Source organism: Acyrthosiphon pisum, chromosome A2 (genome assembly GCF_005508785.2).
Source record: "Acyrthosiphon pisum isolate AL4f chromosome A2, pea_aphid_22Mar2018_4r6ur, whole genome shotgun sequence".
Classification (NCBI taxonomy): domain Eukaryota; kingdom Metazoa; phylum Arthropoda; class Insecta; order Hemiptera; family Aphididae; genus Acyrthosiphon; species Acyrthosiphon pisum.
In genome coordinates, this window is record NC_042495.1 from 75,055,491 (window position 1) to 75,077,645 (window position 22,155).

At 29.2% G+C, this 22,155-nt stretch overlaps 1 protein-coding gene across 6 annotated transcripts in view; it reads right to left on the bottom strand.

The window, feature by feature from the left end:
- The window catches only part of LOC100165001 (glucose transporter type 1), a 19,397-nt gene extending 498 nt beyond the window's left edge, over nt 1-18,899 (bottom strand). The window contains exons 1-12 of one of the 6 annotated variants that reach the window (XM_016802466.2): nt 18,256-18,898; nt 13,368-13,463; nt 13,140-13,300; nt 10,265-10,389; nt 10,006-10,176; nt 9,799-9,906; nt 7,252-7,439; nt 6,950-7,162; nt 4,003-4,227; nt 3,752-3,888; nt 3,603-3,635; nt 2,765-2,862 (exon numbers count right to left, since the gene is read on the bottom strand). In XM_016802466.2, the coding sequence (XP_016657955.1) occupies nt 2,765-2,862; nt 3,603-3,635; nt 3,752-3,888; nt 4,003-4,227; nt 6,950-7,162; nt 7,252-7,439; nt 9,799-9,906; nt 10,006-10,176; nt 10,265-10,389; nt 13,140-13,300; nt 13,368-13,463; nt 18,256-18,381 (1,681 nt within the window). In that variant the 5' untranslated portion in view covers nt 18,382-18,898. Of the gene's footprint in view, nt 1-2,764; nt 2,863-3,034; nt 3,240-3,602; nt 3,636-3,751; nt 3,889-4,002; nt 4,228-6,949; nt 7,163-7,251; nt 7,440-9,798; nt 9,907-10,005; nt 10,177-10,264; nt 10,390-13,139; nt 13,301-13,367; nt 13,464-18,255 lie in introns of those variants that run through there. The other 5 variants (XM_029490849.1, XM_029490850.1, XM_008182427.3 and 2 more) reach the window with 5 other exon arrangements.
- Nucleotides 18,900-22,155: the final 3,256 nt, after the last annotated feature.

Genomic DNA, 22,155 nt, shown 5'->3' on the forward strand with positions numbered 1-22,155 from the left:
CCCTACTCCAACTGATGTATACGATACTCATATGCTCAAATAGGTGGGTGGGGTAGCACCCAAAATAAAGTTCAAAGACTGACCGTGTATTTGGGCTTTATGAGATTATGACCCACCACCACCCCCTAGAAACCAGGAGCAATAAATAATTTGTTCGCTTCCATATGATTTAAAGTTCGCTACGCCACTGGTAGGGACATACTGTGTAGGTCATGTTTATTAAAAGGACGCTGATACCCCCGCATGTATTGTTGCTGTCTTACACCCACGTACATGGCAAAACTACGTACCGGGTTCCTACTACTTACAACTCATTTATAGTTAGTATTACAACAAACGTATATATTATCGAATTAAGAGGATGTCGTACCCGCAAGTGTTGTCTCAGTCTTACACAAGTACGACATAGCAAATTTTCGCTAGTTTCAATAGGGTGTGGTCAGTTTTGATATTTGAGGGAATATTAACCTATAATCAAACTTTTAAGTAACAACATTATCTGTGTACTCTCGTTGGTTTTTTACGATATTTTAATTTTTAAGTGAGTTAAAAATAGGTAAAACATTAATATTTGAAAATACTCATAATTCACTTGAAAATTAAAATATCGTAAAAAACCAACGAGAGAACACAGATTATGTTACCTAAAAGTTTGATAATACACTCAAATATAGCTTTAATATCAAAACTGACCACACCCTATTGAAACTAGCGAACGAAAATTTGGTATGTCGTACGTTGTACGTGTGTAAGACGGAGACATCACATTCGAATGTGACTAGGTATACTTGTGTGATGTGTCTATGGGAGCGACGTCCTCTTAAGGAGAGGATAATATTATTATAAACTGGGACCGAGCAGAGTTTTTTCTTCATATTTCTATGTATTAATGTACCTACTTAAATATAAATAATATTTTTGAGATCATATAACTCGTTATAAAATAAATATATATTATATAAATATATGATATATTTATATACAAAGATAATGGGTGTTTCATCAAGCATGTTCACTCCCTTTATTTATTTTAATAATATACATTTATATTCAAATTAAAATCGTTAAAAAATTTTAAATATACTTAAGTATACCTAGATCATGTTTGGCCTTTTTTTGAACTATATAAAGTCACTGTCCAGTAATGATACTAACTTCAATTTTTGAAAAAAGAATCCTCCCACCATTTCACTGTACATTATTTAGTAGATAATTTTTTTTTAAATTTCATGTACTATGAGCTTACCCTAGGGTTGTTTCCAGTAATGGGTAATTTACCTACGTTTTTAATAAGTGAACTTGGGTGAGTGTTAAGGCGTAGGTGGAACCGTTTATAGTAACTTTTGGCCTCATCATGTATCTGTATTCTATATGGTTTTTTTTGGGTAGGTATTTATGTAGGGTGTGATTAGATACGTATGGTGGGGAATTGGAAACTTTCCTCAGTGCAATATTTTGAATTCTCTGTTTTTTATTTAGACTAGAGATTTTCGCATTACCCCATAACTGTGGGCCGTAGATCCAAATTGGCTTTAGGAGAGGGTTTTATTTTTAGATGTTAAAATGTATGTATGTATAGTTAATAAATATTCTGTTAATTATTTTTGATGAAGAAAAAAATGTATAATATCTACCAATTTGCCAACATCTCCATCACATTTTCCTATACTTCACTATCGAATCTTAGTTTATGAAACTATTTTTGGAAAAAAACGCTTTCACAGTTAATTCGGGAAAATTGAGTTGTTTAGCAGCACCATAATATGACTAGTATAAGTAGAATAGTGGACGTCTGCTTATATTTCATAATATTCATATGATAAACATAAACTTTAGAATCAACGACCATAAGCAGGGCCGTATTTGGGTAGGGGCAACGGGGTACACGTGCCCCCAGTGGCAAATTTTAGGGGGCGGCCGGCGGGGCACTCATTGATGATAATTTTTAGGTATTAGGGATATTTAGGGATAATTTACGAATTTAACGTTTTTTTTTTTTTTTGGTAAAATATTAAAATGTGTCCATAAAGGGCGGCAAAAAATGTTGTGCACCAATTGGCGGCAAAATTGTAAATACGGCCCTGAGTCCATGAGGGAAAGCTTTTAGTTAAAAAATAAACGAAGATTTCAATAAAGTTTAAGTACCTACCTACTTAAATTAAATACTTTATGGATCATGAGTTGGTAATATTAATATAAATTATAAGTATAGGAAGGTACCAAATTATTACCTAGTACAGTAGTACCTATAATGAAAGTTTGTTCATTTATAAAAATTTCAAAACAAATACTAATGTAGGTTGGTAGGTATAATACCTTTAAGGCTATAACGGGAATTCCTTAATAAATTAAATTTCTTAACAAAAAATTAGTATTTTTTAATTGTCTTTAAAATAATGAAGACATTTAGTTAGAATATTACTTGTATGTAATTATGAAATATTGATACCTTGTATGTACTTACATAAATAATAAGAAACATGCAACATTACCCAAAAAAGATATATAAAAAGCATAGACAAGAAATCAAAGAGATATTTATATATATATTAAGCAAATATTCTAGGTCTCGCAGGATTTTGGGTTAAGACTAAGCTAACGAAAAACGAGAAGTTATTTTGTAGGTGTATTTTTAAATACGCGTTATCACTTATAATAGCACTACTAATATGGTTTTATATAAATTCTCACCAAAAATTAAATTGTAAGAAAAGTGTATGTAGATAAATATATATAAAAAAAAAAAAGAACCGATTGAGCTTACATGAGTCTGGCAAAGGTTTCTCCTCAGCCACCATTAATGATGCCCTTTCGGAGGGCGGTAAATGCTCGTCTAACGCGTTTGAATAGTTTAACATACTCCTGTGAACAATGTTTAATACTCGATATTTGTTTTTGTTTCCAATTAAGTACGTAGTAATTCTGCTATTTGGTATAAAATATTAGTGGTAGGTATATCAATATAAAATAAATCAATGTTGAATAAAATTAAAAATAATATAATGATGTACAAAAGAAAAAAAATACATAAAATAACTTTTGATGAAGTCTATAGCGTCTTAAATAAATAAATAATACTAAATAATAATAAAAATAATAATTTTTCTTAAACATAATATTTAATATGTTATTGTATGTCGGGAGTATAAGAAGCGTTTTTATCCGTGTCTAACGGTGTATCCTCTGGTCTCACTAAGGTGATCGTAGACGTGGTTTTACTAGCCTCGATCTCTACCAAACTGAAAATATATTTAAAAAATAAAAATAATAACGAACAACTCAAAATAAACATGTCTAATAATAATGAAAAATAATAACACATGCATTAATGAACTAAAGAATAGTCACGTCAGTGTATGCAAAGCTTCTACACCTTTTTTATCATATTTTATTAGAAGAATATATATAATAGAGTAAAAGTGCATTTTTATAAGTTAATATAAGTATCACAAAATATTTTATTAGTGAAGAAACGTCATGACTTTTATGTAAATACTATAGGGCGTATAAACACGAGCAAAAAATAAAACGAAATTAAATTTAAAATTAATTAAATAAATATTTTAACGTGGACTTTAAGATCTTCCGGCTCATGCACTTACCCGTATAAGCGACTTGATTCCAAGACGCTTCCTCTGTGTTAGCAGTGGAAAAAAAATGTGTGGTAAGAATTTTTTGACAAGAATGTTATTATAATACCAAATATAGTGAAATACCTATAAATAATTATAATTTTTAAAGAACTTCTCACCTGCCGTTTTGCCGAAATAGAGCTAATATCTCTTCGAACGTTTTGTTTTTGGTCTCTGGCACTTTCTTATAAGTAAATATCCAGAATATTGCCAGCAATACACTGAACGGTAGGAATGTATAATTATCCAATGCAGTCTAAAACAAATAAAAACAATTATGCATTAATTGTAATATTATATTAACGACAATTATCAATGCAGTTAAAACATTTTGAAACGTTGTTAGTTTAAAATTTTGCTATTAGCTGACCTTTAGAGGTTGGAAGCCAATGCCGACGGCGAAGTTGGCCACCCAATTTATGAGCACGGCGATGGACATAGCCGCAGGCCGAGGACCCTGACTGAAGAGCTCCGCAGTAATCATCCAAGGTATGGAGCCAGGACCAACGGCAAAGAATACGACAAATCCAAGTATGGATACGACAGCTAAGTACGACATCCAGTCGATCATTTCCTGCACAAAACCGAAAAACTCCTAAGGGACGCTAGTAGCCAGTTCAACGTCCCAAGCCAATATTCTCAGTCATAATAAATCAAAAACGATAAATACTTTTAAATAATAAAAATTAATATTACGTTAAAAAAAATTGTGACTTTAAGAACCTTGGCTGGAACGATGTAATTGTAGAACAAATAAAAATAATAAAAAGCTTAATTGCAAACATAAAATAACTGCAAGCTTAGAAATAATATTTAAAATTAATGTATAACTATGTTACCTAGTTGATCAGATAAAGTAAAATAACTAAATAAGTTAAATTTATTAAAAATATAGTTTTAGACCCACACAATTGTAACTAATATATCAATCACAAATACTATTAAATAAAAAGTACAATTAGTTGTGAAATAGTTACTTACAAAGAATAAATGTAGTTAATAGGTATACCTTATTCGACATAAATAATTTGTTATAATATAGGATTGATAGTTAACTATATAGGCAAAATAATATATAGAGTGTATATTTTAAAAGCTAACACTTTTTATTGAAACATTTTTTACACATTCTAAAGTGCATGAAATAATTTATATTCCCCGGCCGTTTTTGTTTATGTATTTTTTGGAAATGTTCAGTTTTAATGTAGGTACTAATTTTTAGAACATATATGTAGTTTAAAACCAATACATTTTAAAATCATCTTCTACTAATATCCTATGGATTTGGTTATATCTTTTATTATGGTTGTTCTATTTCAAGATAATTTGTGCTCATTATAAATTAAACTATTTTTCAACCTATAGCCATAACCAGATAGCATATAAGTTATAAACTATAATATATGTATATTTTAAACATACCCTGAAAAGTTACATTAGGTAGTGTTAGCATTATACTATTATACATAATATTTTAAACTAATTTAGTTTGGGAAAATTGACTTTCAAGTAAATTCTTTTTTTTGGTAAAAGTAAGAAAACTCCAAGGAAACTTGTAATAAATTTTCAAAACTTAGATATATATAACAAATTTACTATACATTTCTAACTCAAAATAATTTGCTAATTTTCGTGATTTTGATGAATTTTGACAAAATTCTAACTTCAGACGCTTATACAAAATTATTGAGAATTTACGCTCAACTTTTTTTATAATTTTCACTAACAACAACTTATGAAGAACCTTGCATTAAATTTTCAAGTGAACATTTTTTATCGACAAAAGGTACAATACAAAAAAAAAACATAATTGTAAAATCAATCCGTTAATCGCTCTGCTCAGAATCTAAAAGTAAAATAAAACAAGTCACATAATAAGCAGCAACAAAATAAATAATTATGCATGCCTTAATCTAAATAAAATTAAGTGATAATATACTATTGAGTATACTATCGTATTGATTATTGTACCTATATTCTTAGATAAACGCTTAGTAGTTCTTGCCTTTAGGCATATTTAATTAGTAATTAATGTTAAAGTGTTTGAAAATTCATTAAATTGTATACGATAATATGCAGGCCCGGCTCTAGGGGTAGGCGACATATAGGCCCACGCCTAGGGCGGCACTTAAGTAGCACTTATTTATTAAGAGGACGACAAAATTTGATTTTGCCAAGTTCACTATTTTCGCTTGAGCCGGTCCTGATAATATAGTATTTTATAGTTAACTTCAATACTGTTTTGAACAGTGGCGCATATAGGTGGAGGGGTACCCCTAATATTCTCAATTATTGTTTCGTATTATATACATTATTTTTAAAGCATGCTCACCCTATTGTATGATTAATTTACTTATACGTTAAAATAATAATTTTTAGAATTTGTAAATACACTTATTGAAGACCATATTTTTGAATACTTGAGATTTTTATACCACTTGAGGATCATCCTGTGACAGTACAAACATCTGTTTTTCAAATAAGAATCCCTTTTTTCACTTTTAGATATTCAGCAGATATTTTTATTGAGAGTATTGATGTATCTAAATTAAAATTTGAACGAGTTCCTAGTTTTTGAGTTATAATATAACTTTGTGTAGTAAAGGTCATATAGTCCATATGTCTACGGTAGGTATGAGTTAAGTAGATTTGAGAGCTTGGATGATTTGAAAATGTTAGTTATTACTTATTACTATTGGTTTATCAATATAAATAATTTGTAAAAATTATCCAAGTACTTATAATAAATACTACATCTAATATTACATATGGTTTTTTTTATTATCATGGCCATTAGCGTTTGTATGTGGGTACCGTTGGTTTAGAATACGTGAATGTGGGGTAAGGATTTGGCTGTAATTCCTGGGTGGTCACCAGGAAAATATAGTGACACCTGCCGGTGTTGGCATTCAGAAACCCTTTGTGACTGAAGCTAACACCGCATCACACCAGAGAACACATATTATAAATTATATTTTAGTAAAACCATTTTTAAGGGACAAGGGTTATTATCATTTGTATGAACATTTTAATTACTCAGAAACTACTCATTAGAGTTTTAATTTAGATACATAACAATTTTCAAGAAAATTATCGACTAAAAGTATAAAACATTTGAAAAGGTCTATAGGTATACTTAAAAGTTCTAAAAATCAGAATTAGAACAAATGTACTATTAACGGGAAAAATGTGGGTGAGTATACTTAGATCATACTGTATATGTTTATATTTTATCAGCTAGCTTTATTTCGAATCCCACAGAAAACATTAATTTCTCGTCAAATTTGAAATTATTTAATATGGTCTTAACTACTTACTGTGATTAACAATGATATCGTAATGAATATTGAGAATATAAACATTCCACCTAGACCGTAAAGATGTAATGTCCTTCGACCAGTTTTATCCATCAATGGCATGGTCACCAGCGTCATATTCACCATAATTACACCAATCCCTATTGTTACAAATTTAGCTACATTCTCAGCCAAACCAGCAGTTATGAACAGGCTAGTTGAATAGTAAAACACCTAAACAAAATAATATAATAAATTAAGATGTATCTGATGTCCATTTAGGTGACAATAATATTCTAAATGTCGTATAACATAATACTCACTGCATTTATGCCGGACAACTGTTGCGACAACTGCATGACTACACTAATGATAAGTGGTTGTCTTAGAGTGGGTGAGCATACTAATTCCATCATGGATATCGTAGCTTCAGACTGTTGAGCACGTTCTTCAGCACGCATTTCTTCAATGTCTTCTTCAATCTGATTGGTTGCACGTAACCTTCTCAGAGCTATAAGAAAGAACGGAAATTGTAAATGTTTTTCGAAATAACGATAGGATTAATTTTGGAAAGGCAATAATAATTTACAAAAATATTGATTATTTGGTTTTACGATTAAGCGTTGTATATTCAAAAATATAATTTGATTTAGAAGAAGTTAAGGAATACAATTTATTTTAGTTTTCGATCTTTAATGCCCAATTGACAATATATCACAAATCAAATTAGGTATTGGAGAATTTAGTTAGTTCAACAAGTTTATTAAATAAATATAGTAATAAATAAAAGGTTATTATATAACATTTCCTAGGTACACGAACTTGTTATTTTATACTAAATTTAGCCATTTAGAGTAGGTATAATGTTACTGTGGTTGGGACCTCTCCACCCCCTTTTGATCACCTATAATTGTATACATTATAATATTATACTTACATCTACTATAGTGGCTAAAAGTAAAGTTTAAGCTAAATATTATTAAAATAAACTAGGATCTAATAAGTAAACAATAGTCAAATTATTTTTATATTTATACTGCTTCTGCATGAACTGTTTTAGTTTTTAAGTCTGTGTCTAAAGTACAATTGGAAATATATAGGCATTAGTGATTGTGCGCAGGATTTTGTTTTGAAAAGTTTGAATTTTAATGAGATTAGATTTATTAGCATTGCAAACAATTAACATTCTATAAACGTTTCATAATAAACTCCCTCCCCATCCCCACATATAAAATTTAGCCACTCGTACAATTCCTAAGAATCCTCGAGACGACTAAAAAGACACTGATGTATAGATCTTCTTTATGCATATAAGTCAATAAATAAATAGATAAGTAAACCAAAAGTTAGTGCTATCACTGGATGGCTTTTTCCCTCACCCTTTTCATGTAAATAACTTATATCACATATTCTTATTGTACCCTAGGGCCATAGGCGTAATTTCAGTTTTTAACTTGGAGGTGCTTAAGGCTTAAGCATATTCAAATTAAACAGACCCGTGGGGTGCTCTACCCCCCACACCCTCTCCTCAAATACCACAATCATATTTTTCTCACCCACTTTCTTACATTTAATATATTATAACAGATCTATATATTAATAAAACTAAAAATAACAACATTTACAACAGGTATTTGAATGTTATATAATCTAACATCATGTTGGTGCACGGGCTCGTTTACTGTATTAGGTATGTGGATTAGATAATTAATGAAGGATTTAATTCTACAATTAAAATACAAATTTTTGGAGGGGCTAAGCCCCTCCAAGTCCCCCCAAATTGCGCCCTATGTCTAGGGCATAGATTGTATATTTTTATTAAAAATAAAAAAAAAATTATAATAATAATACACCATAAATCATAATATAAAGTCCATCTTTCTTGGTTTTTTCCTTAAAGTGACGATATCTTCTGGATTAAACTTTATATTACTGCATTAATTGCCCCTATAAGCATTCCTATCAAGATAATTTTTATGCAAATTACAAACATTAATATAATGACAGATGAGAGTATACAGGCCACAAAGGGGGCATTTGAAGGATAGAAGTCTGAATTTTCATCTCATCACTTTTTAATTTACAGATTTGTTATTAAAATTGATAGACGCCTTTCCAACAAAAAATTATACGATTTTGACTTTCTAGAGATTCTTAATGATGATAAAAGCGATCATATTTGGATCTAGTTGGTACTTCGAGAGTCAAGGTAGAAAGTCTCAGGTGTTTTTCAAAATAGTTATATAAAATAGTTTCATAATAATTACCTACTCAATAGCTGTTTTCGACAAGTTAGATTTTGTTGTTTTGTTGTAATTTAAAATGAAATATTCATAAGATACTTTACAAGAACCGTTTTTTTGTTTATCTAAATTATATAATAAATACTATAAAGCTCTGTTTTTTTTTATACACCACAATAAAATAATTTATATTGAACATTATTTAATAAAATAAACAATTAGTTTTACGTATAAAGTAATACAATTTGTATACAGACGAAAAATAAAATTTAAAAACATTATTAAAACAATGCAGTCATGACTCCACTAAGAATCTAAAAGGTTTTTTTTGGGGGGAGGTCTATCGCCATTATCATTTATCCCCTCCCCCCCATAACTATGTCACTGCCCTGGATATCACCCATATCCGATGGTATAAGTATAGTTAATTATACTAATATAAAATCATTTTAAATTATAAATGCCCTAAAATCATTTATTAGATAAAAATTTAGGAATTTCAAATTTCAATTAGATGAGACGGAAAATATTATATATATATATATAATAGTTTTCAAGTTGTCCAGTCACAGCTTTTAGTATAAAACTTTTTAGTAGTTTTGAATTTTTATACAACTAGTTACTTACCTTTTCTTGCTTCTTCTTCCCATTGTTTGGTTATCAACAGATACCTTGGTGATTCAGGACATACAGGTAGTAAAATTAATTGTAATATGGCAGGGCATATAGCTAATCCTAAAAGCGGAATAAAAGGTGAATAATATTACAATTAAAATGTTAAAATTGTAACTGGGATAAGTGTATACTATAATATACATATAATGGAAATCCCACCTAATAATAAAGGCCAGCCTTCGTCTGTACCCAAAATTTGTTCTATTCCCAATATCTGGGATATGAGCAGTCCAGTGGTCACGGCTAACTGATTGACAGTTCCGAGGCCACCTCGTAGGTTGAGCGGCGCTATTTCTGATATATACATTGGCACTAGTGATGTATTTAAACCTGAAGATATAATAATTAAAACAGATGATTGTGTTCTCATTATAATAATATACCATGTATAATAAATATTTAATTATGTTTTTCATACCACAGTTGACTCCTATAATGAATCGACCAATAAATAAAACTTCATAGGAATTGAAGTACTTGGTGAGACCCATTAAGCAAGCACCACCAATGCCAACAAAACTATTCAGCAGTAAACCTCCTTTTCTAAAATCGATATAATAATAATAATAGGTATACACGGTAAAAATAAAATTAAAAACTTAAATCTTTAAAGGAAAACAAATATTATTTGACTATTGTTTTTAGTAGGTTTGTGTTTAGTGGAATAAATATTTAAATAAAATATACACTATCTATAACTATTTTATAATATCTATAAATCTTAAATTTATCTAAATGTACCTAAATAATATTCTCAATAAACAAAAAAAAAATGAATTCATTTTTTAAATAATGAAATTATTACGAACAATGCTCCCATAATAAATAAATATAATCAAGCTTTACATTATTGTTCCAACCACAATATGTTATAAAAATATACATTGGAAAACAATATTGAAATGTATATTTTAGAATTAGAATTTAGAACTATTTGTAAGTAAGAAAAATTGTTTTTAATAATATTAGGAACGGCTAGTCATTAATAATTTTCCATTGTTATATTAAATTAGAGGTCATTTAATAATCTGTTGGCCTTGGATAAGACTTGACAGAATAGTAAGCGTATAATTGAACCTTGTTTATTGTTTCCATTTTGAATACCAAGAACCCAATAGGTACACATATGTGTCAAAAACAGAGTATTAGGATATTATATAATATTATTTATCAAATTAAGATTATAATTAGTTCTATAGAACATTAATAACATCATCATTTTATTCCATATTATATACAATATTTAGTAAAAATTATAGGAAATTGTTTTTATGTAATTCCATAATAGAGAATTAAAAACATTAATTTATATAAGGATATAAAAAAAATAATGAAATAAGGACAGAGCTCATATTTTATTAAAATACAAAAACACTAAATATTATTTCAAAAACCATTTAAGAGACTTACAGTTTATACAAATTTATACTTATTTATGATCTAAGGTTTATACAATATGTTGAGATTTTTAGTAGGTAGGTACTTATTAACAACTAAACGATAAATGGTTTTAGTGGGATTTTTATCATACTATTAAATGTTATTAAATATCATGTTAATTATTTCATTTTTAGTTTTTAAAAAGTCACTATCAAAAATAATTATGATTTGTTTATAAGTTGTCGAAGTTCAAAACACCTTTATTTTTTTGGATTTCTAAAAAATCATGTACCTACTTTAACAAACTTAAAGTTGAACTTTTTAAAAAAAATTTGAACTCAATTATATTTTATATACATCTGTTGAAAATAATATGTTTTGCATTTAAGTATAATATATTATATAGAAACGTAAACTTTAATTTTACACCAATATTACGCAATTTTAACATAGTATGCGTAGGTATTGCGTGCAGGTTTATATTCTGATCAGTCAAGGCCTGGTTAAGGGGGGGTCTAGCCGGGGCGGAAGTCCCGGTGCCCTCTCAAGTACCAATAAATGAAAGGGGCCCGAACAATTTTAAGCTGATACATATTTTTTAGTGATTTTAAACAATAGTTTTTCTATATTTAAAAACCATTTTTTTTATCGACAAAAACAACTAAATAGTAAATACCTACAAAAGCACTATGGTAGAAAAATGAATTTTACTGTTATTTAATATTTTTATTGATATTAATAATACAATCAATTGTTAATAATGCTATTTATGTACAGAGAGAGCTTTTTTTTTTAATTAACTAGAGTAAAAAATAAGTATATAACCAGTCAAACCCAAGAAAACTAAGACATACAAATGATTTTATATTCTGAGAATGATTTGTTAAAATCATTAGACTTAAATGAAGTACTAAGAGAAACTGCTTCAAGTAAAGCAAGAAAAAAAATGTATTTGATAAAATAGTTTTTGTTTTATGTATTAACTTTTGTTTGATATTTGTTGTAACTTGTAAATGAGTATACTGTTAATACATTTAAAAATTATTATGAAAATTTAAATTTAAATTAATGAAATATGAATTATTAACTTTTATTTTACTGCAATAAAATTAGTAGTTTTATAGACATAAATTACATTTACCTATTAATTTTAAGATTTTATAATGGAATTGTTAATTTGTGAAATAGTTAGAAAAATGTATGTTCCTGCGAGCGTAGCGAGTGGCTTTGTAAAGCATGTTTTGTCAAAAGGACCCATATGAAATTTCAGCCCCGCGGGGCCCAATAGGTTTTTAATCCGGCGTTGTGAGCAGTGAGCGTATTACAATTTAATGCACAGATGGAAAAAAAAACATTGTAAATAAAAATGTGTTTGTATTTATTTAGAATGATAGCATCGTATATTAACCATAAGTCCATGAATCAATATATCTTAATTAGGGTTGAACTAGCTCACTGGGGCATCAGCAAATCTCCCGGTAGGCCACGATAAATTTATTAGTAAGACAAATCGTGAAAACCCGAAGTAAGTGACTAATACAGTCGACAGTAATACAATATATGATTTAGCTTTATTGGCTATAATTCTATTTATAGGCTATAAATAGTACTCGAGGGCCTGGTAATAAGACGTCAGCAGCCACTATATAGGTGTCTAATAAGCTGTCAGAGGCTACAGTAAGGCGTAGGGGTAGTTCGTAAAAATATTTCCAGGGCCGATTTTACAACCCTGTTTTTTATATTATTATAAGTATTATACATTTGATGATAAAATGTAATTTATATAAAAAACAATTATTGGTTATTAAAATGTAAATAAAAACCAACTCATATTTAAATTACGATTAGTATAGATGGGTATTGCATGTAATAGTTATGGAATAGATTTAATCAAATATAATGTATAGACTGACCTGCCGAAACGATTGGCTATGATGCCGCCGCTGAAGCCACCTAACATGCCACCGATGGCGAAAATGGACACTGCAAAAGAGTAGAGTAACTCAGCTTGCCCATGGTCCATATTTTCTTTATATCGATCTTCAAACACATCTTTGATGAACTTCTCTATGTTCTAAAAGTGTAAACAGGTAAATTAGAAGTATCCATTATCGAATAAATAAATATAAATATTTATTTACCCCTTCGGGTGCATTTATCACTCCAGTATTGTAACCGAATTGAAGCATGCCCAGCATCGACGCCAATATTGTATAGGACAAAAAGAATGTAAGTCCCTAAAAATTAAGCAAAATAATAAGTCAACAAAATTATTTCACTACAAAATTCAAATGATGAAATTTTAATGATTAAACTCGAATTATTTTTTCTAATATACCACAATATATTTTAAATAAATTTCGCATGCTAAAAAATAAAACAGTGCATAAAACATCACTACATTTAAGACAAAAAAAACGAGTTTCATGAAGTGCAAAAAAAAGTTCACAAATCAGAATCATTAAGTTATATTATACTATTTTAATTTTTTAATTAATAAGATAATTTTATAAAAATAATATGATATATAAAATATAATAACTTGGTACCCAACCAACATAGGTACATACAAACAATAAACATCATTACCTAACACAATTTTTTTTAAAAATATGTATCTACTTATAAACTAATTTCGTTTAAATAATATAATTAATTAGTAAAAATGAAAATATAATAATTAATAAATATACACATGCATATATCACTCTAACGTAAAAATTATATTTTATTTAAATAAATTTGTGTACAATTTTAAATGATTGATACATATTAAATATGTATTCAATTAATTAAAAACACGTATAGATACTATGTTAACCGTCATAATTTCAATTTCAATACCTATACTTCAAATTTGCTTGATAACTTTTTTTTTTTTGGCATTGACGATGCTGCTGAAACTTCTTAAGCATTACATCGAACATTTGCATGATAACTATTATAATTTATTTTATTGGAGTAAAATTATCACTGGATAACATAAAGTATTAAGGAAGCGCAATAAAAGTATACACTAAAAGGTTTACTTGTATAGGATATTATTTTAATTTCTGATTTAAAAAAGTTTTGTAACATGAGTCACAGAAGGAGAGTAAAAAATTCTAATTTCCAACTTTGGAGTATATATTTTTAGTGGCTATGTACTCAAGGTGAGCATATAGTTTTCTAGTTATTACGGATAAAACTTATTTATCTTTAATTTTAGTTTGTTAGTTTGAGAATAAGGCTAAAAGTTTGATAATTATAAAATGTATAACTTATCTATCATAGAAAATCAGGAAATATTAATTTTAAATGTCCCAAGAATCATCTCGAATGTGAAAGATTGTTGTCGGTATCTGTACTAACACGTAATTATCATACTGTATAATCTTATCATCGGTATATTATGAAGACGAAAATAGTTTTCATGTTCATACAATTACTTTATAGTTTATACTTTATACTATAAAAATTTCAAATTATTGAAATATGGAAAACCAAATATTTTGTCACAAACATCAAAACGAAATAATTTGTAAAAATTGTAAGTGAGTGCCTCTACTGAATGCAATTTTATAAAATAAACTCACTCTAACATTCGTTTCATCGTTTGTACCATTTAATGAAAAAATAATTTATGTTATATTTTAATTTCCTATCAAAAATTACCAAAAAAATTTGTACTGATATGTATCGTAGATTTTTTCTATACTGCAATATTACAATATTAGATACAAAACTAAGGGTTTGAAGCTGTATACCTAGTAGATACCTACTGATATTAAGCAATATAGGTTAACATATTTTCACCAAGCACATTCCCTAAAAATCTTTGGCTAAAATACATATCAATCGCGTCTACGTTCATATTAGAACTATAATGATTGCAGACATTAATAGTATGGGTATACAATTAATTTAATAGGCAGAAAAAAGTTGCGCGTTTTGAACTAATTGCTGTTATTATTAATTGTTGTGTTTAATTTTGAATTATTTATAATAGGTGTGCGTGAACATACGGAAAAGCGATAGTTAAGCACATTATTATTAATTATGCATGCAAAATTCTTTCTACTGGCCCTGGAAAACGGCGACGAAAATTAATTAATAAACTTCTACTCTCTTTTCGGTTCAATCTCTGGTCCAAAAATTTCAAGGAACACTCGGGGCACAAGGTAAACAATTATTTCATTATGATACAACGAGTTTATTAATGGTAGGAGAAACGAACAAAATTTTACGTCATACTAATTTTCTCTCTCTGTTTATATAATGGTTCGTGATTTAGCACAGTTATGTAAAATGAAATAAAGAGTTTGTGATCTTTGTTTAGTCTTGTATGAGGCAGAGGATGTTTTTCTTTACCACAAAGTCGTATTATAATACGATTGTTGAAAATGTGAAATCAAAATTATTAAAACGCCGCGTGCGGAGTAAAATAACCTACCAGGCTGTACCTATAACATTTTAATAGTTTTAATAGTTATTATATAGTTATATGTATAGGATATGTAACTACTCGGAGTATAGGTATTTAGGTACCTACTCTTATAATACACTTATACCTCAATTATTAAAAACTATTACTATTACTCAATATGAAATTTGTTTTGAAAAAATAATTGTAAAAATAAGAGGCGAATACAGAACTTACCCAGACCGAACAACAATAAATACCTAATATTCGACGTAAAAAATATTATTGTTATCAAACGTACAACAATCGTTTAATTTTTCTGTTGAAAAATGTGTAGTTTATCTATATTGCAGCTACGCTCATTCGGTTAAAACGTGCAATACACAAACCTCCGAGTTTGGTTATACCTATATTTTTATAGGTATAATACTGTAATGTGAAATTATCGTCATAGTAGGCTTTTGCGAACTGCAGAGTGCAGAAATAATAATATCATATTATAATATATCGAATGAATATAGGTGCATAATATATTGTTTAAACCGATTTTCCGGAAATTTGGGCAGGGATGGGTAAAGCAAAATGTAATATTTTTTTACTAATATAAAGTACAAAACATGAAATACATTAAATTAAATTGATTATTAATTTGATTAATTGAATTTTATATTAAACCACACATCAAAATCATCAGTATGTATACCTAATAGATATAATAGAAATTTAGCACTAAATAGTAAATATTATACCAAAATACGTAATATATTTCGTATCATAAAATAAAATTATAAAATGTATTTTAAATAATTATAGGTTGTAATTGTTCGACCCTAAATTTGGGAACCTATATTATTACCAATTAGTTAATCTATATAATATATACAATGATACATCACCGATGTCTTTAAATTGACTAGTAATATATTATCGCTATGTAACTTGGCAAGACACTTTTAACGTAGAATATTTTTTAATTTTAAGTATATTTAACAGAGATAATATTTTCAAATACTTAGAATTTTATATTATTTAAAGAGTAGTCTGTGGTGTTCCAACTTATTGATTTTTCAAATGAGAATCACACTTTTTTCTAGTAAATTGTAAAATAGATGCATGCTTATTTAAAAATGTCGATGTTCCTACCTATAATTATTTAATTCGAAATTTGAACTAGAAGTTATTTGTTGTTTAACTTTGTGTATGTACTAATTATTAAGTATAGTAGGTTTATGATAATACGTTTTGAAAAAATGGGGGCTTTGATAATATGAAAAATATAGTAATATTCATATTTATTTATTAACATCTTATAATTTGTAAAAATCGTCTAAGTATAATAAGTACTACCACATATTATACATTTTATATTTTGGAAAACCATTTTTAAGGACTATAATATAATTTTAATCTAATCCAACTTAACTTTAGTACGATAAACATTTTAATAACTCAGAAACTATCCATACGAAATTTGAATAGATACATCAACATTCAACATTTTCAAACTAAAACATCTGAATCTGATATTTTACAATCTATAGTAAAAAAAGGTTGTTGTTCTTTTAAAAATACAAGTTTATATCCCCATAAGACACTCTTTAGATGGTATAAATAACCCAAGTATTTGAAAATGTGTTGCTTAAATATACTTAAAAACACCAAAAATCAGAATTTGAATAAATTAATTATTAAAGGAAAAAATGAGGAAGTGAATTCTTGGTGAATCGCACTGTATAATAATTAATATTAAATTAGTGAATTGGTCGAGATACGAGATTGTTTCCGAGGGATTACGAAACCGAATGAGATTTTTGTTTGTCTCTAATCTCGCATTCAGCTTGTATAGGATAATATAATATAATACTGCATATGTGTCCACGGTGCGCATATTATATTATATACCTTCAATTATTAAAAAAATCCTACCACCTCCATAGGTTGTACGCACTCATTACACATTGTACAAGTCACAAGAGTATTTAGTTATCTCCTCTTGATTGTTTTGGTCAGCAGAATAATTATAGGTACCTATAACCGTTGTATTATAATTATTATTATTTCAATATTTCGCGTAGGTACTTCTAAATAACCATATTAATGTATACTAATAATTGGCACAATTTAAAATAAATCATGTCGTATACCAATTTATTGGATGATATTCATAGAGATGGTTTGATATAATATTTTCAATATCATTCTCTAATCACGCTTCACAATACCGTACCTAAAATATAATATAATATAGATGATATTATTATCTAGATGATATAAGTGTACCACGGATTAAATATTAAGTTAGTATTTATTATTTAATCTATATGTCTTCAACGACTATACTTTAATACACCAAAATACTAAATGCATCACAGATAGGTAGGTATATAACCATACACACACTGACTAATATTTAACTGCACATAGTTATAATACTACTGGCGTATGCGTATGGGCACAAAGTTAAAGTATCTACGCACAAAGGACGACTATAACAAAAACACGCTATTTGCACACACAAACACCAAATGCTTTATGTGGGATTTAGTGGGCACGTGACGAACTCTCATGCAATATTCGTAGTGCGCGCCCAGGGGGTTGTTGTGGGGTGATGGGTTTAGGTGAGGGACCTGTTCGAGCAGCCTGAGCTTCCTGCGATGCGACTGCAGCTCCAGACGGTCCACGTACTCCCTGAGCTCCTCGATCTCCTCCTTGACCTGTTGCACGGTGTCCAGTTCGTTCTTGATGGCCACCATGTCGCGCTTCACCTCGGTCACCTCCGATTGGCACGACTCCAGCGACCTGGTGAGCTCGTGCAGCTGCGACCGGATCTCGGACAGCGCGACGCTGGTTTCCACGTGGCCGCGGTGCTCGGTGCCGTAGTAGGCGGCGGCCCGGGCTTGGTGACACGCCACGCGACTGCAGCTCGTCCAGCCGCGTCGTCAGGTTGGCGCTCATGTCCGTCACCTGGTGTTGCAAGCTGCGCAAACCATCCACCATGTATGAGCTATACACACACAAGAAGGGCACGTGCACATCGTTATCCGATACTGACATTGGAACAAGCGGTACAGCCAACGCATTATTATAATATATCATATACAATAATATAATATGCTTATATGCACACGCTACTAATACATTTTATATTATACGTGGGTATGAATGGTATGATGTAGTGTTCGGAAAGAACGCTTTCATTGGGTCCACGCTATTCATTTTGACATATTTCTAGTGAATTTCGAACGTTTAAATTATGTTTATTATTTTCAAGTATCTATAAAGGTTTGTATTTTCTAAAAAAAAGTTATTGCTAAATTATATTTAGTTTATCATTTTTCAATTATAAAAATAGAATCGTTAACAATGGACAGCCAGATATAAATGTGTTGTTTTTTAAGGAATGTGAACGTGTTCATTTTATTTGCGAACGTTCCGAACACTGCGTGGGCACTACATAATATAGTCTATTTTATATATTATAATCATATTTAGGTAAATATTATTTAGAATAATCGATCGATCTATTCATATAGGTATATGTACTATCATATAGTAATCGGAATACGGTTCTACGTACTATTATCTATTTCCGATTTTGCGTTTTTATTTCTATACGCCGTGTTGATTATACCTAATAGATGGAAGCCGGAAGGTGCAATAATATACGTACCTACGATATATGTAGTATAAATATATAGGTACAATGAATTATTTTTGCGACGCTATACAGTTTTCAGATCTACACGTACCTATATGAAAATATGTATTATAATATATCATACACGATTTATCTTTAAGAATACGCTAAACGGAAGTTATACCAATAATTTATTGTCTGCAGATGTTATTTTACCGCGCTTTTATATCTATCTATGATACATATCTATTTTGTCATTATAAATAGGTTTATGTATTAGACATTATAGATCTGAACTTTGTATAACGCTGTAATTCTAGAGTCTAGACAATAATATAAACATTGAATGTGACCTAGGAATATTACCCCAATCTCTTTTGGCCCACAATTGTAGTTGCATGAGGTTGAATTTTATGCCGACCATAAATTCCTAATTCCAAACTAATTATTATATATTATACTTGAACAACAATTCGTATTCAGCATGTTAGCGCGTTAATTACAACCTGACACCTGTAGCTTTAGATGTTTATTCGATAGCGCCGGTATGCAAAATCTATTCGGTTCTACACAGAAGTAAAATGTTTGGACTGATTTATTACTGGTTGTTTATCAAAATACATCCATATGATTTGAATATCACAGTATTGTGCACGCGATAATTTCGCGGCACGAATATTTTACATTTTATATTTGGTACGTGAGTAGATACATGTTGTATGTTTTATTACAATCACATTTCACATTTTATTATCTATCAATTATCATAACATTAGGTTAGGTTATTTATTTTTACATTTGTTTTTGTGTTATATAATATTATACACAGTATTGTATTATACCACAAATCGATTAAAACGCGTACCTATTCTTCTGATCTGTTGCGGAAATCCTGGGCCTGAGCTATTCAACCTTTGGATCAATGTTACATTTATTGTTTGTACACCATAATATCTAGAAGTATGATAGATTTTTCAAAAATATTTGTATTAAAGTTTAAATTAATTTAATATATTTAATATAAATATTATAATCAGTGACGTAGCGAATCATGTTTTTCAGAAGCAATTGCTTCTGGTTTCTGGGGGGTGGTGGTGGGCCATAACCTCATAAAGCCAACATGCACGATCAGTCTTTGAACTTAATGTTGGGTGATATCCCACCTCCCTATTTGAGCATATGAGTATCGTACACATCAATTGGAGTAGGGTGGGGAAGGTCATAATAATATGTTGGCTTCCATATGATTTAAAGTTCGCTACGCCACTGATTATAATAAGCATATGGAAAAATATGTCAAATTAAAAAAATTTAATCATCACGAAGTAAAAATAGCTAAATGGTTTTTTTATAATTGTTCACTTTTGTAAATATAAATAAAAAACTAACGTCTATCCAAGAATATTATTAACAATGCTAATAGCCGATTAAAATGAACGATTCAGACGATGTATTTGTAACAGTATTTATAATATTTGGACTGTGTTATATCATAGAACAATAGTTATACAGAATACCTATACATAGAATGTGCGTTGATTAGATTATGTCCTTATCGGGTATGACACATATGGTTAAATATTATAACTGTTTATTGCTTAGTAATTATTTTGAGTGTTTTGTGTTTGTTTCAACAAAGGTCACATGAACCATCAACCAGTTAAAAAAAAGAACTATTAATGTTAAAAAATCATGTTTATTGCGAAATAGAGTTTAAAAAAAAACGAACGTTGCTCTTGCTCAGAAAATAATTGTTATGGGGTACAACGATTACACAAAAAAAATGTTTATAATTATAGACATGTCGCCGACGCCCGACGTAACAGTGTAGGTGAAACTCAATCAAATATGGTATATTAATATAGGTAGTAAAAATTATCCATAATTTATAAAACATAATTATAGGTTTACCCCCTGCAGTATACCTAACAATAATAATAGTATAGGTATAGTGAATCTCCCTATTATGATAATATGATATACGAACGAATCGAACGATGCAAGTATACCTACGTGCGGCCATTATATAAATACATCGTCGCGCGTCGGCGAACAAACTTTGGTTCCCACACTCCTGCTGTAGTGCTGTGTATTTCGTATAGAGAATACCTACCTATTACACAGAATTATAACACAATATTATACATTATAAATTATAATATTATTATTATACTGTATATAGTATTTAACACTGCCGTACGTATATTGCATATAATATATACGAATACGATGTGTGCATGTAACATTGTTTCGTATGTACGGCGCGTAAGAAGCGTACCTTCTGCTCGTAAAACATACAGCATCCAATATATATATTGTAATCGTGTATTCCACGAGCAAACAGCAAGCATTATACCGGACGAAAACCATGCGGAAGTAATCCTATATAATATATATATAAATATAATATATGTGTACGTCAAATACATACACAGACACACACAGTAGGTACACACATATAGTGCAACTGTATAGGTAAGACCGCGAGAGAGAACGCTGTAATCACATCAGAGGCGTGCACGACATACACACACGCGGACTTATAAACGCAAGAAGAGTTATGGAGATGCATAATATAATTTATATGGTACTGCGTGTGGCGCGGTGACGACGTGTGGTGTGTGATGTGTATGTCGATGATTCCATTAAATACTTTATTATGGTATGTCGCATATCCTAAAGAAGGTGATCCATTTAAAAGTGTTTACACTCATTATTTCAAAAAGATTTAACTTTTTCAAAAATATATTTTTTTTTTTATTTAATTACAAGTCATTCCAAAATAATATTAAATGTATTTTTTGAAAATAAATTATATTTTTACACTTTTTTTATCATTATTGTTATCGAATTATACATTTAATATTTATTGAACTTCCTATGAACACTA